The sequence below is a fragment of the Peromyscus leucopus genome, chromosome 4 (assembly GCF_004664715.2).
Source record: "Peromyscus leucopus breed LL Stock chromosome 4, UCI_PerLeu_2.1, whole genome shotgun sequence".
Classification (NCBI taxonomy): Eukaryota; Metazoa; Chordata; class Mammalia; order Rodentia; family Cricetidae; genus Peromyscus; species Peromyscus leucopus.
The window spans coordinates 87,616,288-87,635,892 of record NC_051066.1 but is presented as its reverse complement, the minus strand read 5'-3'; the positions used below and the strand labels follow the sequence as shown (position 1 = coordinate 87,635,892).

Sequence of the window (19,605 nt, the reverse complement as noted above, 5' to 3'; positions counted from 1 at the left end):
AAGATGTGATTTTGAACCCCTGAAACTCTCATGAAAGCTGATGCACAGTGTGAGCATCTGTAATCCCAATGCTCATAGGGAGAGGAGGAAAATGGAGACTGGAGAATTCCTGGAAGTTCACAGGCCAGCTAGCCTGATGTATGAAGTAAAAACTAAAACCACCAAGACCCTGTCTCAGATAAGATGGAAGGCAAGGACCAACCCCTAAGATTGTCTTCTGACCTCCATATGCATGCCATGGCTCATATGTGCCCACATTCACACGCACACGTACACGCGCGCCGCCGCCGCCGCCGCCGCCACCACCACCACCACCACCACCACCACCACCACCACCACCACCACCACACCAGGTACTCACAAAGTAGAAACAAACATATCACAGCAGAAACTTAATTTTCCATAAATTTGTATCTATCCACAGAGTGAAATAAATAATTTTACCATTTTAAACTCATGTTAAGAAAATATCCCAGGCAAAGTCAGTCAGAAATTGGATTTTAAGAAAGTTTATATAGAGAATGTGGTTTGAATTTGTGAGCTTATGCATAAAGTCTGAAATAAATTTCCTAATATTATTAACAGGACTTATCTTTGGGTGATAGGAATTTTCTACTCTAAATATTCTCCAAATTCTGTACAATTAATAAGCAGCCTTTAGTATAAGAAAAAAAGAGAAAGTTACTTTAGTAGGTTGGCCACTTTTACTTCCCCACCCTCCAAAAACTTTTAAATAAAAATTCAAAGACTGTTTTGTGTCTAAGGCATGATCTGAACTCCATGGCTGACATGGATACTGGCTAGAGATTGCTCTTTTGCCCTCACAGATCAACATGCTCCTCAACTTTCACCTGGGAGAGAACTGCCCCTGCCCAGAGGAGATCCGAGAGGAGCTGTATGACTTCCATGAGGACCTTCTGGTTCACTGTGGTGAGCTTCTGAGAGATGAGCTAGAGCTCCATCTTCCTTTATTAGAATGCCAGTGAGGGGTTGAGAAGTTACTCTTATGTCTGACCTTATGGTACCAGTTGTTCAAACTACATGTGTTAGAGAAGATACAGGAAGTGTCCCTGGCAGAATGAGAGACTGAAAATGCTTTTATCTAAAAAGAATCTTTGTGAGGATACAGAGAGGGAGTGGGAAGGTCTTTGTAGGAAAGAAAAAAAAGGTGAGGGATGGGGGGTGACTGACTTTATACCTCACCTAGTTCACTTGCAACGGTACTGATGTCATATTCTCCCAGTCAAGCCAAGATTGTGGTCCCTTTTCTTTTTAGCTATTGTAATTTTTTAAAAAAAAAAAAAAAAGTGGGTATCAATGTCTTCTCTGAAGGATTCTAAGTCATGGGTCCCTACTTTGATGCTTATCTACTGATTTTTAAGTGGGTGGTGACATTTATGATTCTTATACATGGGTAAATTGAGTAATATGTAGAAAAAAGCTGAGCTTCTCATTTGAAATAATAAATATTAAAGTATTTCTAGAGACTCTAGGGCCCTTTTTAACATAGGTTAGAAAAAGTTAATCTTTGGGATTAAATTTATTTGATTTCTGGGACACAGAAAACCATATATTTTAGCAACTATTTGAAAGGCATAATGCAGATAAATATTCTTGGGAGGCTGCCTGTAATCTCTTCAAAATGTTTCAGAGGATGGGAAATTGCCTTCTTATGCTCTTCCTAACTCTTAATGTACTGTTTGGGTTTGCACTCTGTTCTGCGGCTTGCTAGGAGTTCCCTTGGAGGAAGAAGAAGAGGAGGAGGAGGACACTTCCTGGACAGGAAAACTTCGTGCTTTGGTGTATAAAATCAAGGGCCCACCCAAGCCAGAGAAGGAACAACCAACAGAGGAAGAGGAACAGCATCCTAGTAAGTGGCACTGCCTTTCAATCACATTGCCCACACCTCTGTACTCTGCTGAGACTTAATCAGGGTAACTGGTTCTCTCACATACACTCTAAGACACTCGAAGGCTGTTGAATGCTAAAGTAAACATTGAGCTTTGTGTTGTCATTGTTGTGGACTTTTTTTTTTCTCTGCCTTTCCTGTGATCCAAGGAATTACCTTTTGGACTTCTCTGACACCTGAGAGATCAGCTGTTTGGTATCTTATTGTCTGTCTACTTAGAAACTCTCACACAAATTCTGATCTTTCTTTCAACCTCTAAGTGCTGTTGATTTCCCTCACTTCTGTTTGCAGTTACCTAAGCAAGGAAAACTACTCCAACCAAAGAAGTTAAACAATAGTGAAGCAGGACCTGTAAAAGAAATTAAAGGTCTCTTCTTTTTCTCTAGTATGGTGTTAAGATTGCAACAGCCTGAATCTGTTTTTTTAAGGATGGCAACTATTGTCCCAAGTCATTCCTCTCTTCTTACACAATAGGTAATCTCAACCATTTGGTCCATGCTGAAAGAAAGAGCACTGACTTGCCTGACTGTCTCTAAATGAGTTAACATTTCAAGAGACAGATTGTCTGAACATTATATGTAATCAATCTGCTCCTTGCTACAAATTTGACAAGTTTATCATTTGCCTAAAGTAGAAGTGTCCCAGGTTCAATGTCATCGGTTTTTATTTTAGTCCATGTTCCTATCCATCTTGGAACATACTTGCAGATTACCTACTAAAGAAATAGACTCCCAAGATATGATAGGTGCATCTGGAATAGCAATTTGAGGGTTCACACTTCTTATCACCCCTTATATTAACCTTTCATCTTTGTCAGAATATCTCTAAGGGGAATAGATTATTCCCATTTATCAGTGGGAACTTTGAAGCCTCTGAGAGAATATATGGTAACATGACTCTGGCAATCCTGGTCAGTCCTGTCCTATCACCATAGAAAGGTTTTGACTTTGAGGGTGAGCCAACTGGGTTGTAGAGCCAAAAAGTAAAAATAAAAATAAGTGAGTAGAGACTCTCTTTGTGGTTACCACCAAATGAGTACTACAAATAGCTTGCACTGGCCCACATCTCTCCTATAGCGCCTGCCGAGAATTGATTCTGGAAATGGATGCTTTTTTTTGACAGTATGTTATGAAGAGCATTCCCACAAAGTAACCATGTCACATTAAATGAATCAAGTCAGTCAGATGAAATCGTTCATCATCTGCCTCTGTGAAGTCTCACACTGAGGATGGGTTCAGACACCACGGATTACTTCCTGTACAACTGCTCCTCGACCCTAAAGGAGACAGATCATGTTCTATCTGCTTAGATAGAACATACACACCTGCCAATCCTGTCCGATGGGACTGCAAGGATTCACCATGCTGCCTTTCTCTCACATGTGCTTATGACACGTCCAGGTTTTGCGTCCTGAGCCTTCTAAGGTCCCAAAAATAAAGGAAATGGTCAATCAGTTCAAGCAATACTGTTTGCTTTTATGTGGGTTCCCTGTAGAATGTTCCAGAAGCATGGCTGGAATGGTATTTTAAGATAAAGTCTAGGAAGTTGTTTAATACCCCTCTAGAGAATTATTTTTTTATTGGATCATATAGAGGCAGTGTTTCTAAATGTACAACCAATTGTAAAAATGTTTAAAATCCTATAAATTACTGACAGATTGTCCATGTCACTACTTACATGATTTATCTTGACAAAATAATACAAATTTAGGGGATTATAGTAAATTGACAATTTACCAAATGCATTCATATATGCTATTACTAATGTTCCTAACAGATGTTAGCTTTCTTCGTTTTTTCAATATTCAGTTGAGAGAAATAAGACTCAAAAGAATCAAGAGATACTAGTTCAATGATTCTTCCTTCCATCTTATATCCAGAAAATTTTCCTAGTGACTTATTAACACAAATCTGATATAACTAAATCAAGTGAAGCTGTGACTTTACTCCGGGTGTCTACTCTTCCCATAGTACCACACCACACTGTTTCTATACCTGAGATTAAAAACTGTTGGGAGTGGTCATTTATGATAAAAGTCAGGGTGGGGGGGCTGGAGAGAATGGCTCAGTGAATAAGAGCACTGACTGCTCTTCCAGAAGACCCGGGTTCAATTCCCAGAACCCACATGGTACTTCACAACTGTCTGTAACTCCAGGATCCAACACCTTCACACATACATAGAGGCCAAACACTAATAAAATACAAAGAAATCAATTATGATGAAAGTCAAAACCCAATATCATTCAGAATTTTAACACTGAAGAGTTAGTGATGCCAAAGATTTGAACGGGAAATCTTCAGGTAAGGTGGTGGTGGCCCCTCCCTGAGATTCACTTCTATAAGCTGTTGGTGTGGATCAGATGGGCTCAGGAAAGAGAGAACAAAATGTTCTGAAACTCATATGAATGCTGCTAAGTAGCTCTGTGTTAAAGAGATTTGCTTAAATTAACTGCAAGCCACACCATCAATGAAAACTATTACAGTATTATCAAAGAGCTATATGATAATGAAATGATAGATATAGCAGCAGCCCATCCATACTAGGTCACATTTTTATGTCTCTGTCTAACACATCCAGAAGAGAGCCCTTGCATGCTAAGACTGGACTGCAAACTGCAGTTAAAACAGGATTTCCTTAAATATAAATGTGTAGCTGTAGCAACTGAGTTATTTCTCCAGAAGAGACCAAACAGTTGTTTCTCTTGAATTCTAAAGTTAAGAAAATGAAAATCAGCTATCATATTTTACAGATGAAATGTGATACACTTATGCCTTCTCCATGGGAGATGGTTTTCCTCGTCTTTTCTGTACAAAGAAATGCCCCAGAGGATATTATGTTCTCAAGTAAGGCAAGCAAGGGAGACAGAGCCCCCTGCTGACATTAAGGACCTTTTGCTGACCCATTGTAATTCAGCTGTGGAGAGCAGTGTGAAGAACTGGATGTAGGAGTGGGTCTGTCTAACGGAGGTGAACCAAATTCTCTTCTCAGCCCGTACTGTTTGTACAAACTCTGCTTCTCACAGAGCTGAGCCGACATTCTTACCCCTGAGACATACTTGTTTTCCTCTGCTACTCTCTGATAAAGATCAGACCAGGAGTGTCCCTAGAGATGACTACAAATCCATCAAGTCCTAAAGCTGCCACTTGGGGAAGCTTGTACATTGTCACTGAATGTATAACAGCTCCAGGCCGACATTCTCTCCATTTGAAGGCTTGTTTGTGAATACTACTGGGCAGAGAAAGTGCTCTTTACAACCAGAATAAGTCTGGCCTCTGGTACTAGTGAATGCCAAGTAAGATCACTATACCACTGGTGGAGAATATAATGATGGCTCAGGTGACATCATTAGATTTATTTTCCGAAATTTCTCAATTCTCTCCAAATTGCTGTTCCATAAGACAGACAGACAGATGGACACACAAACACACACAGAGCAGGTAGAGAGTCAGCCCTCCTCTGTGAAGTCTTTCTTCTAACTTCGTTACCTCCCTCCTGACCCAACATGTCATGTAAACTCCAACAGGACATACTTCCCTCCTTAGATGGGGTTTTCATTCATCTTTCCTTATTGGGTCTTAATGTGAGAAATTTTTTTCTATATTCATTCTATTGACCTATCTTTTTTACCTCTAATGACATACTGGTCATTAAGTTAAGGCTCACAAATATGGAAAAGTGAGGTCATGGATGTAAAGGTGGAATTGGGTCTGAATAGATAACTCTTACAGTAATGAGAGTGGTTTGTGATATTGAAATACAGATACACTCCACGGCTGGAGGAGGGTTTGGAAGTGTTATAAAAGTGTGAACAGGTAGATAAAATAGAAGAGAAAAGCATTTAGTTGAAAACGCTGGTCAAAAATGCCAAAAGACAGGAAAGTTTGGGCTGAATTCAGGCATGCCAACAGGTTAGGATGAACTGGAGTCTACAGGGAGCTGAGTGGGTTGTGGTGGGGGTGTAAAGTGATTCAACACTGTGTTTTGAAGAATTGCTGATAAAACTGAATTCATCAGTACAATGTTCTCATTTGCTGTATAAGACTTGGCCCTGGGATTTCAGGAATGGAAGGTTAACCATGTGTGTGGCACCCACTTTAGCTTGTGTCTATCACTTCTCACAATAACAATACACAGCATTCACTCTCATCCCTATGTTATAGTTAAAGAAACTGAAGTAAAGACAAATTATCCAAACCATATAGTGGTGGATTGATCTTCACATTGCTATTCCTGTATGTATTCATTACTTAGAAACATCATGTCCCCTGTAAACAGTGAAAGCTTCTTAAAAACTAAATCATTAGTTTGTTCAGCAGTAGTAAAGTGGTTATGATATACAGGGCTCTAAAATTAGGCAACCTGGTCTTAAATTCTTGTTCTGCCTCACTTCTGTAAGATTAAACACATGAAAGCTTTGTGCCTCAGTTTTCTTTCCTGTGAAGTGAAAAGAGATTAAGTACTTACCTCATTGGGTCACTATAAGAATTAAGTTATTTAGTAAATGCAAAGTATTTATTTAAATTTAAAGTGTATCTGGCACAGTGTTTAATTTTGACCTGTTTTGGCTCTTAAAATATTTGGTGATTACCTACCATGTTTCAGGCACTGTCTGGGGAACCAATGAAATCTGTTTCAGAAAAATAGTCTTTCAATCAAGGATTTCATTCATCCCTGCTGCAGAGAGACATTGAACCCAAGGAGACAGAAATGCTCTGGGTGAAGCAACCTGAAATATGGCAGACAGTTTGGTGCCTCAAATGGTATCAACAGGCCATATACAAACATGAAATGTACAAATACGTTGAATGGGAAAAGAAAATGCTGGTTACAGATAGGGTTAAAGAGGCTGGGGAGCGAAACTTTGATTGGGAAATAGGGATTATTGGAGTGGAACCAGAATGATCACAACAGTCCTTGAAAAGTACTGGGGTTGGCAAGAGAACCAGAGAAATGCAGATATGAGGCGAACTTGGGGTCGGAACTCACTGTTTTGGGCTCCCTGTCAGGTGCCTGACAGCCACAGATACGAAACAGGGCTCATGTGAGCAGTGGTGGGTACTGCAGTTTGACCGCCTGTGTCTTAGAGCTGGAGAAGAACCTCTGAAGGCCATTCTCACTGCCATACTTCCCTTCCCCCACTCAGATCAGCAAACCCTCTGTGTCCCTCCTGCGCTTTTCTCTCTGTCACATCATCATCAGTCATGTAATCGCCTGTACGGTTTGAGAAAGTGATTATGAGGCTGGATGACTGATTTCAAAAACAACAGGCTAATTATCTCCTTATGATGGATGAGACCCCAGGGAGCCAGAGAGCAGAATCTGGCTGGAATGTTGGAGTGCAGTTTCACGGGTGCCTTGTAGTGCCGCTTCTGACACGGAAGAAGTACCCAGGTGGTGAGGAAAGCAGAGTGGGGTAAGCACACTTGTTTCTACCCATGTAGGTACGTATGAGGCTCTGACCATGCAGATGCCAAAGACCGGAAGGGCAAATGCTGGTTTGGTGATGTGTGCTTATAATCTCAGTGAGACAGAGACAGAGTGAGCTCTGGTGCTGTCTGTCTAGCTTTCCTAGTCTATTTGATTAGTTCCAGGCCAATAAGAGACCCTGTCTGAAGAAACAAGGTAAAGAACACCCAGGATTGACTTCTGGCTTCCACAGACATGCTTATGCATGTGCGCACATACACTCACAAGAAAACAAGAGAAATTTAGAGGCAGATTGAGCAGATATATCCAGCAGCCAGATGATTGCACACAGCCTGCCCTAAAAGCTAGGCTCCGAGGCAGCCAGGCCAGTGTGACGTGAACAGTTTTGTGGGGTCCACAGCCTGTTGCAAATAGTCCAAAACCTCCATATCCCAATCTTACCTCTCACTGCCTTGTGTGCCTTAGCAGACCAGCTATTTACAAGGACCCACTTCCATTCACTAAATTAAAATGGTTCATTACTTAGACAAAAAGTAAAGTGAGGATTAAGCTAGTAAGGGCCATGGTGAAGGGGAAATTTGGTCACTGCCCTATCCATCTTTTCTGTTCCTGTGTGATGATTATGAGGATTGAATGCTGATTCAGGTGTAGTCCTTAACACATTGCTGAACACACAGGAAATGCTAGATAAATGGTAGGTAGCTATTATCATTGCAATGAGGGGGGAGTAATAACTGGCAAGGAGCTGGATCTCTTGGCCTACTCCTAGGATAGGGACGCCAGCATAGACAAAACCAAGTATGTAAGCCCCAAAAGCACACAGAGAGCTGGGGCAAGTGCTGCTGCTCTGAGCCCTCAGCCAGCTTCACACCACTAGTGGGTGTTCTTTGTGGTCCAGTAACACACATTAGGCACAGCAGTTTGCTTGTTAGCCAAGAACAATGCCCAGTGTCTTTATAGACTTTTGCTTGCATTTCAGACCACCTTAAAATGTCATTGTCGGTGATACCCCACAGCACCAGTGTTCATGTTAAATACATGGTCCCAACTGTAGATCCTGGGTCAGAGAAACATTGGGGAATCACAGAGAAATTGGACTGATGAATTTTCCTAAAGTTAAGTCCTTGAAATCCATGGATTTAACTTCCCCGGCCTTTCCCATTGCTAAGTAGTAGATATTTGACCATTTTGTAAATTTGACGTGAAGAAGCTCCAGGACAGAGAGCACAGAGGACTTGAGTCCCTTCCCCAGTAATCCTGGGAAGCTGAACAGACAGTGTGTGACTGTGCCATGTGACCTCTGACAGACAGTTTCCTCTCCACTAGCAGTCAGGACAGTCATCACAGAGGCCATGGAGTCCCCATAGCTCACCTCCTCCATGTAGGTGATTAGTGCTGCACACTGACATGTTGATAATGGCCACTCCCTGCCATTGGTAACTGCTAGAATTCTGAGATTTTCTTTTATTTCTTCAGTCTCAGGTTTTACTTGTAGGAAAAACCAGCTGAATAACATTGAAATTGGACACTAAAAGTGGTAGTAAAATTCTTGCTGCTTACCCATTTAGCCCAGTGAAGCCACAGGCTTTCATTTATTGCTTGAATAAATGAGTGCCATTCTTTCAAGAGCACAACACGTTGTATAGACATACACTCTCAGAAGCAGATGAGACAGAGAGGTAGGTGACTTGTCTGAGGACACACAGCTGTCCCTGCCCAGGTCTCTTGTTACTATACTACAACCTTCAAGAGGAATTTTATAGGGTAATTTTATTTTATCGGTAAAGAAATTGAGACTCTGAGAAAGCAATCTGGCTAAGAGTGTCAGGAAAAGAACTCGAGCTTTATGGGTTTTAGGATTTTACATCTGAATCTATTTCATGACTTATTAAGAGAGTGTCTAGACAGTAGGCATAATAGAAGTTTAAGGTACTAATAAAATAACTATTTTTCTGAGTGTTATGAAGGTAAGCAACTTGAAATGATAAAGTACACAGAATAGATTCTAGCAGCCTGGAGCCCCCACACACACACCATTTGCCAACCATAATGTTAGGTAAGTTCTTAGTCTCTGTGTGTTTCTGCTTTCTTTGTATGTAAAAGGAAAGTAACAAAGAAGGATTTGATGAAATAATGCCAAGTTTAATGTTCTGAAGCCTAAAAGTCTGCATCCACCTTGGCTTCCGCACTGAGTGTAAAAAGCATAGGTCATAAACTTCCTTTCATATTTCTCATGTCAGTGCTTTTGGCAAACAACAAACAGAAAACCCAGTTTTCGGAGGGCAGGCAGAGAGGGGCCATATTGACAGGGGCCATTACTGTGGGAGTAGAGATGGAGCCAGCCGCTGGGATGGACTGATTCACTAGCTGTGCTTGCTCGCTCCTTCCACAGTCCCCTCATTCAAGTTTTGTTTTTAGAGTAGCAATGGACTGCCAGCTACTATCTAGATCTAAATCCACTCCTTACCAAGTCCAAAGGATGAGCAAAATCCTTCTCCTGATGTTCTAATCAAGGGTCCTGAGACCACCCAACTCCTCCCAGTTCCTCCCCACTTCCCCACCCAACCAAATCCACAGCCTTCCTTTCTCCTTCACTTTAACACACGAACAGGCATCTTACACGCGGAAATTATCTACACCTGTTCATACCTCCAGACTGTCTACAGCATACCACAGCTGACTTTCAATCCCCTGGAATTTTAAAATAGGTGCACATCGTTTAAATGCACATAATTTTCTTTTCCATTGTACTGTGAACGTTATAAATCATTTTCTGAGTTTAACCTAAGTACAGTGCGGTTTCATTTATTTCTTTTCCTCAATGTAAATGGAATTTTTTTCTTCCAAGCTGACCCAGATTTAACAATACTCACAGACAATTTAGCAGCACAGGTATGGGATTTGCTTTGCCAATGGCCAACATCTACCCTTGATAATAAGTATGTAGTTCATCGAATGAGGATCATTTGGCTTGTCATATAAATTTGGAGAGACACAAAAAAGATACATCCTGAGAAGTATTTGAAAGTTCCAGACTCCTGCAGCCATAGCATGGAAACATGCACCATGAGAGCAAATGACCCTTCTCTTAGGGTAGTTGGCATTGGAAGCTGGTCATTTGACTACTTAAAGGAAAGGTCTTGTGATAATGGTAGATAACTAGGGAGTTTTCCTGTAAGGGTCACATGTGGATGTCTTAGAGGTCTGAAATCAAATAATCGGGTTATAAAATGACCGGTGGGGGACAGTAAACAACTGAATCAGACACTCCTAAATGGATGTACTAAGCTGAGCTCTAATGGGAAGACACTCTAATCTTGTTGATGTGTGGAAGATATGACTAGTCCAAAAGTCTGGGAATGAAGAAGCCTTCTAAAATGTCCCCTTGTCTTCTAAGATGTCCCCCTCACAATCAAGTCTTTCTGGGCCATACAGTACATTCAGCATATTGCCATTCTGAGTTAGCTTGAATAATCATTTTAAATGTAGAATATATGTCATATATTTGAGAAAATTGCCTATCTATTATTATACTAATTGCAAAAATTGAGTGAATTAAAATGTTAATAATAATCCCATCAGTGAAACCATAGTGCACAATTCACTTCCCTCGATGTTTTGTTTGACAATTTGCTTTATTTTGCTCATCACAAAGCAGAGGCTTAGTTACACATCTCCCTTTGTTCCTACATTCTGTTCTTCATGGAATAGGTATTGTTCCTTTCTATAAGTGCCATGAGATGAACCACTGGGTGCACTTGGCAGTGCCCTGTTGAAGTGATGGAAATCTGAAGTCTAAACAGTTTTGATGAAGATTTTATTTTTATTTTACTTATTAAATTGTTTTTTAATTCTTGACAATTCCATTCACATCTACAATGAAATATAATCCTATCTACCTCATCTCCTCCTTCCTAATCGCCCTGCAGATCCCCCTAGCAAGTCTCCCTACTAACTTCATGTCTTTTGTCTTTTTTCTCGAGATTTATTTTTAATTTTGCAAATGTGTATGTCTATGTGTTGGTATAAGCACCTAAGTGCCAGTGCTCACAGAGGCCAGGGAAATCCAGTAGCCCTAAAGCTGGACTTACAGGTGGTTCTGAGTCACCTAATATAGATGCTAAGAACCGAGCTCAGGTCCTATACAAGAGCAGCACATCCATTGAGACATCTCTCTGTAAACCCCCACCCCTCTTTATTTTTCTTTCTTTCTTTTCTGGTTTTTGTGGGAGAGGTTATTGTTTTGTTTTGGGTTTTTTGCTTTGTTTTGTTTTGTTTTTTAGATAACTCACAAAGTCCAGTTAGTGTTGCCTGTGGGTGCATGAGCATAGGGCCACCCACTGGAGCACAGGAAAATTACCAGTGGGAACATCCTCAATAAAGAATGTTATTCCCTTCTCCAGCAGCTATCAACTGGGGGTCCTCATTAAGGGGTGGGGCCGGAGCATACCTCCCCTATCTGTGCCAGAACTGAGGCTCGGTGGTTTGGTCTGGTGCAAATAACCCCAGCTGTGTGAGTTCATGATGGTGGCAGCCATGCCGTGTCTTGAATATAGCATTTCACTGTGTCCTCCTTATCTCCAGCCCTTCCATTCTCTCTACCCCCCCCCCACACACACACACACACTGCAAAAGGAAGCTTCTCCAACCACGGTAGAACAGTCCAGGTTTATGGGTATAAACATAAATATTTAGAAGACAATTTGACAACATGCCCAAATACTGTGGTGGTATTGTGTTCCACAAAACATTGTGTACCTTAATAAATTTATCTGGGGTCAGAGAACAGACAGCCACTAGATACAAAGGCTAGAAAATGGTGGCACTCACACCTTTAATCCTAGCATTCCAGAGATAGAAATCCCTCTGGATCTCTGTGAGTTCAAGGCCACATTGGAAACAGCCAAGCATGGTGACACGCCTTTAATCCCAGAAAGCCAGCCTTTAATCCCAGGGAGTGGTGGTAGAAAGTAGAAAGATATATAAGGAGTGAGAACCAGAAACTAGAGGCTTTGGCTGGTTAAGCATGTGGCTGATTAAGCATTCAGGCTTTTGAGCAGCAGTTCAGCTGAGAGCCATTGGGATGAGGACTCAGAGGCCTCCAGTCTGAGGAGACAAGACCAGCTAAGGAATTGGCAAGGTGAGATAGCTGTGGCTTATTCTGTCTCTCTGACCTTCCAGTATTCACCCCAATAACTGGCCTCGGGTTTGATTTTATTAATAAGAACTTTTAACATTCCTGCTACAAAATACCTTACATATATTATTGAATTTTCTCAACTAAGAACCTATGAGCAATAATAGTGTTCTGAGATTGTTTCATAGAGGCACTTAACTCACTCTTAGGCACCTAGCAAACGCCCATAAAATAGCATTTGATTAAGAAGCTACTTAGAAGTGGCCCAACAGGAGGTAACTGGGTGTTCAGTCAAGGACAGAAACATGTGCATAACATATATCCTGGCTCCTGAAAGCTCACTGGTGATACAATGAAACTCCTACAGCTTATAGCCAATGCTTCTATTACTACTGAGACCATTTGCATTGATGAAGATATGCTGATGTTGAGGTTGAAGAATTAAGTCCCCCAACCCCATGCAGCCTTCCCATTCTTCATGTGCCCCACATGGGCTACAGAACCTGCCAAATAAAGCCACACCATTACTGCATAACACAGGCCCAGCCCCTCCTTTCTCTGAAGATGACTGGACTTAAATCCAAACTTAGCCCAATAAAGGGGAAACTTTCAGAGCCCTTCAAGCTAGCAGGGAGCACTTTAGTGCCCTGTGAATAATGGTCAAAGCCCTTAACTTCCAGGATTCGATTTTCAAAATAATCATTCTTTAATCCTCACTCTGTTTCTCAATACAAGGAGTCCTACTCTCATGCACTCATGGTTAATCCATCCAGAAGCAAGCAGCAATATACCCTTAAACTGTAGCTTGCTAGATGAAGGGCTCAGCTCACTGATCAGAATCCCACAGCCTGGTGGAGTGGAGTTCACTTGAGCTGTAGGGAAAAAGAAAAAAGAAAAATGGAGAGTACATAAAGTTGAGTAGGTAAGGATGGGGGTGGGGGTGTTGGATCCAGAAAGAGTTAGAGGATAGGGTAAACAAAATCAAAACACATCATACCTCAACTGAAAAAAAAATGAATACCATTGGGCTAGATTGCTTGTTGGTTAGCACTACTACATATTTTTTTGTAGCTGCATGCATTGTTTTATGGAAATCATTATTTTCTTGAGTAATACAGAGTTATCAGCTGTTGACACAGTTCATTATAAAATATTTTCAAATCACATTTGCTAATATCAATAATTTAATTGGGATCTTTAAGTCTTTAAGTGTTGAGAAGCTGTCAAAGCTCACAGTGGCAGATAAATGTTTGCCAGAATTCTAGTTTTCACTTGAAATTCAAATTTTCTTATTGGCATTAAATACTATCATTTAAAGTGAAAAACTTATTTCTTTTTGAAGAAAATATGTTATCCAAGACCAAGTAGCCACAGGTTGTTTTTATTCTCATTTAAATGGCATTCCATCAGACAAGGGGCTAGTTTAGCTGGTAACAATCACATGCCAGTGTTTTACCTCAAGAAAAAACACTACTGACATACAGCTTTGTGCTTATCACCGTTGTGTCTGCAGGGTTAAATGATATCATCCTGAGAGTTTTATTGACAAGATTCTTAGTTCTTCATTCAAAACATTCAGATGTAAAATTGGCTGTTTTCCCAGGCAGGTGATGGTAAGGAATATGGTTGAATCTTGCTGACTTCTTTGTTTTCATGTGCCCACACTTTTGCCTATCATTTCTTCTCTATAATCAGTGCCAAGGTAAATATAATTGAAACAGCAAATAAATCTTTGAATTGTTATGACTTTCCAAACTGCCTAAAGAATTCTGAGCTCCCTAATTTGTAGTTTAAACTTTCAGAACTACCATTATTTATAGTATTCATAGTTAATGTTTATAAGTATGTTCCCAGCATTGTTTATGCACTGATTATTTTAATTTTCATATGTTCAGATATACAGAAGACCTAACACATTATAGAAAACATGTTTTTAATATGTATTTTTATTACTTTATCACAATCTTTCTGCTCCCTCTTCTATTATATCCTCCTGGGACTTAGGTGTAGAGGTTGTGTTGTAGATACATCACTTAGGGCTGGGCACCCCACAGAGTTTTCTGCATCATGACCAATTATAGACTTCTGTGATAGTGTCCATCTGCTACAAGAAGAATGTTCTTTGATGAAGGGAATGAGCAACATTTATCTGTAGGAACAAAGATAAATATTTAAACTGATTTTAGAATTATACTATTTAGGAAAGTGGCAATAGTAAGTTTTCCTCTAGAGTCCATGACCTCACCAGCAATGAGTAATTGGCTTTGTTTATAGTACCAAGTATAAATTCCTTTCTATTGAGGGATCTGAAGTCCAATTATATGGCTGTTGGTTACCCCTAAAATATAAGTGCCATTATTGCACCCTGTGGGATTTCTTGTCACACTGGTCATTGTTGTAGATCATAGGCTTTACAGATAAGTAGGACTAATGATTGCTTTTATCCCTTCGCAGCTTGCATAGCACCTTCTAGTAATATAAGAACTAGTCTTCAGGGAAGAGGCTTCCAGGTCAGCTTGAGCTCCATTCCTCCAGTTCCCATGTCCAAAGTATGTGGTATCTTCACCACTAAGGTCTACCTTCAAGTTATGGGAAGGAACCAAGGACAATTCTCTTTCTCTTTCTCTCTCTCTCTCTCTCTCTCTCTCTCTCTCTCTCTCTCTCTCTCTCTCTCTCTGTGTGTGTGTGTGTGTGTGTGTGTGTGTGTGTGTGTGTGTCCATTCTATATATAGCCTATATAGTTTGGGAAGTCTCTTGGACTCCCTGATCAACAACTTAAAGACAAAGCCAGGTTAATGGAATGCTAATATTTATTTGGTTTCATGACTCTGCATATTTCCTATTGCAAAAGAAGTAGCCTTAAACTGATGAATGATTCTACCTAATCATAGCCTCTCCCATGTGGCAGGGACTTTGATGCTGCATGTTATTTCTGTGGAGGATCTGGCCATTTATGGTGAGAACTACAGTTGTTTCATGCCAGAATGTGTGCTTTAAAGGAAGTAGTATTTATAGGACTATACAACTTGTATCAGGTGCAAGAGTTTCTGTATTTTTGTATAGTTCCTTTGTTCTTACTATCTTAACTAGGAGAAATAAGAATAGATGCACCTGGGAACAGTTTCAGTTTTTTAATTTTAATTTTTAAAATACTTTTATACAATATATTTTTGTCATGTTCTCTTCCCTCCCTTAACTCCTTCCAGATCCTTCCTACTTCCCTACCTACCAAACTTCACATTCTTCCTTTCTCTCAAACAAAGGAAAACAACAAAAAGCAAAAAAAAAAGGAAAACCAAAACAAGCAAACAGCTGAAGAAAGAAAAGAAAATCAGTAAGACGAAAAATAGCACAATAAAAACATACATAAGAGAAAGCATGAAGTCCGTTTTTTATTGACTGACTACTCTGAGCATAGGGCCTGTCCTAGAATATGGTTGATTTCCTGTGACACTCCATTGAGGAAAACTGATTTTTTCCCCTTTCCCAGAGGTATTAACTGCAGAGTGTTTCTTGGTTATGGGTGGGACTTTGTGTCCATTTCCCCTTCTCAGTGTTATCTGGTTAGAACCTGTGCAGGTCTTATGAGTGCTGTTACAGTCTTTGTGAGTTTATATGTATATCAGCCCTGTTGTGTATGGAAGATGCTGTTTTCTTTGAGTCATCTGTTGCCTCTGGCTCTGAAAACATTTCTTTCTCCTCTTCCATGTAGATCTCTAAGCCTTGAGTGGGGGGCTTGATTTAAAAAAAAAAAATCCACTTAGGGCTGAGTACTCCAAAGTCTTTCATACACTGTGCATTTTCCAGCTGTGGATCTCTTTGTTATCCCATCTACTGCAAGAAGAAGCTTCTCTGATGAAGCTTGAGCAAGGCACTGATCTGTGGGTATAGCACTATGTCATTAGGAGTCATTTCATTGGTACATTCCTTTAGCAGATTAGTAGTAGTAGTAGGCTTTCCTCTAGGCCCAAGACCTATCCAGTATAAGGTTTATGGACTCTTTTTGTTTGTTTGTTTGTTTGTTTGTTTTGCTTTGTTTTTCAAGACCGGGTTTCTCTGTGTAGTTTTGGTGCCTGTACTGAATCTCGCTCTTGTAGACCAGGCTGGCCTTGAACTCAGGTCAGGTATGGGGTCCATCTCATACAGTGGGCCTTAAATCCATTTAAAAAGTGACTATTCACACAACATTTGTGTCACTATTGCATGAGGATTTTGCAGTACTGTAGGTCTTGGGGTTTGTATCTGAGTGATATTGATGATTACTTTTCTCCTCTGGTAGGGTGCAAAGTACATTCCAGTGCCATGAATGCTAGTCAGTAGGAGTGAAAGTTCTAGTTAGACTCTAGCTTGATTTTTCCATGGTTGGTGACATAAGTATGTTGTATCTTCAGCAACAGGCTCTTCCCATTGAGTTATAGAAAGTAACTAACAGCTTTGCTAATAGTCGGTGATGCTTGGGGGACCCTGTAGAACCCCTTTGCTAATGATTCAACAGGGAAATTGTTGAGAAAAGCCCAACACAGCCCATTAATAACTTGTCCCCCCAGAAGGTGCAGATGTTAACAGGAATTAGTGATAAGCCCTACTAAGCAAGACTTTTTAAGTTTTTGAGAACTTCATACATGAATACCTATCTACATCACTCACACTCACTCTCTCTCCCACCTCAAACTTTTCCTAGCCCCTCTCTCCAAAAGTCATGGTCACTTCTCTATTATTTTACACACACACCAGAGAGAGAGAGAGAGAGAGAGAGAGAGAGAGAGAGAGAGAGAGAGAGAGAGAGAGAAGGGGGAGAGAGGAGAGGAGAGAGAGAGAGAGAGAGATATGCAACTTACTAAGTGCATTTGATATCATTCTTATGTTCTTGTTGCTTATATATACATGTATATGACCACTTGAGGTTGGACATCCTATGCAGGAACTCATTTCTGGAGAAAACTAATTTTCTCTCTCTCCTAGCAGGCATTGACTAGGTGAAGCTCTTCATCTAAGGATGGGACCATGTGGAATTTCCTTTGTCTACATTGGCATGTCAACTGGTGTTGTGATTATGCTGGTCTTGTCTAGGCAGCCATATTGTTGATATTTCATGGTTATATTTTCCCTGTCATGCCTAGGGGACACTAGCAACAGGCACCCTGAACCTCTGGCTCTTACAATCTTTCCACCACTTCTTCCGTGATATTCCTGAGCCTTAGGTTTAGAGTCATCAAGTTCTTTTAACTGTGCTTCTCTCTAGCCTGTGTATTCTTTTTTTTTTTAATTGTTTCAGCTTATGTCTCCTGCCTGAACCTGAAACACCCACAGGGTTGATAGACACAGCAGTAAGCTAAATTAATCCTTTACATCTAGATCTTTTAGAGCTTTGGTGACTAAGTTCTATTTTTATAGCATATGGTAGAGCCAAGAGTGTATGTGGAGCAGACATCTGCTATGTATAGTGATGTGGAGTAGAAAACTTGACTATTGGAAATGACACGGACTACAGAAAGCATCCATCTGAATGTATTCCTAATCCTTCCCCTGGTGGATTCAATGACCTTCATTGTCCCCTTAGCTCTGGTTTTATCACCTGGCCTGAATGAAGGCTCTGGTACAATCCCTACTTTCCAAAGTGTGATGGCAGTGTGAGGTTTGAACACAATTATGGTTCTGAAGCAGTGTTTCTTCCCTGTTGTGGAATCTTCTAGAACTGTGTATGCAGTGGGAGGGGTGAGAATTGCCTAACCAGCTGTTCAAGCATGTCTCCTTTTACCTCCTGAACTTACTCAGACCAGCCTTTGTCTTTTAATTTCTTCATTTCTTAAAGCAAAGCCAGCAGTCCTCGGGAACCATGTGGTCCATCCACCACAACAAGGCTCTTAGCTGGTCTCATTTTAACTGATTTCCCCTGTACTTGTGGAACTGGCTATGAACCCCAATAAATCCCAAATTCAATGCCATAGCAGTTTCTTTCTTTCCGTGCTTATGGAAATATTTCCTGCTATAGTAGCAGTCAACTCCTGCAAAAGATTCAGTACAAAGAAACCATTTCCATATATGATGGTCAGATGTCCAGCCTCCAAGCCTTCAGGTCTGGTCCTGTCCTCTCTGCCCACTTCTATTCTTCTCCAAATATATGTTATGTTCATATTATCTAAAATATCTTTTATTATTCATGAATTGTTAGCTCCACTTAGTCCCCACCATTGGATATCTCTAATATATTTAAAGACAGTAATAATGATGTTAAATACCAGTGTTTCATTTGCTGTATTCTAAAGAAGCATGGGCCAATGCTTTACTTTCACACCTTGACCACCCAGGACAGCTACTCTGCACTGTCTCATGGTGCTTGCAAGTACCTTCATTGTAGCATTTATTGAATTGTATCATACAATAACTATAAATTTTTATCACAAAATAAAAATGTAAAGAACTGGCTTATGAACTCCCTGAAGACAAGGACAGAGTCTTACTTGCTATTCAATTTTCAGTATGAATCCAAACATTAATCAAATGAGCATTGCATTTTTAGTATGTAATTGTGATGTTTTTATTGTGGTATAGGTGACATGTTTATGTCTTGATGACATATTCTACTTTTATACGCGCCACGACTCAACCTCAAAATAAGAAAAGGTTTAACCTGAGCCAGCTGTTGATATGTTTGATAGCCGAGGAAAGTTTCTCTATCACCTAGCTTCCTCTGCTCTGGGGCATCCATAATTAGTGTTTTCTCCGATTCCCTTTTCAGCAACACTGAAGGAACTAGTCTCACAAACAATGATCCGCTGGGCCCAAGAGAACCAAATCCAGGATGCAGAGTTGGTGAGGATTATGTTCAACCTCCTAAGGAGACAGTATGACAGCATTGGAGAGCTGCTGCAGGCTCTGCGGAAGACCTACACCATCAGCCAGGCCTCCGTGAGCGACACCGTCAACCTGCTGGCTGCCCTGGGCCAGATCCGGTCCCTTCTTAGTGTCAGGATGGGCAAGGAAGAGGAGCTTCTCATGATCAACGGGCTAGGGTAGGGTCACTCACAGCAACTCTCTACAGAGAATTCTCTCTCTCCTTGTGGTGGGACATCCTTGTCACATGAGCTACCTCTGTAACATGAGACACCAGACCGCCTACTGTGCAAGGCA

General features: G+C 40.6%; 1 protein-coding gene across 1 annotated transcript in view; it reads left to right on the top strand.

Moving 5' to 3' along the window:
• Nucleotides 1-19,605, top strand: part of Ryr3 (ryanodine receptor 3) — a gene marked incomplete at its 5' end in the record, with an annotated part of 626,824 nt that overhangs the window by 259,735 nt on the left and 347,484 nt on the right. The window contains 3 exon segments of the mRNA XM_037205092.1: nt 828-930; nt 1,733-1,870; nt 19,214-19,487. Coding sequence (XP_037060987.1) covers nt 828-930; nt 1,733-1,870; nt 19,214-19,487 — 515 coding nt within the window.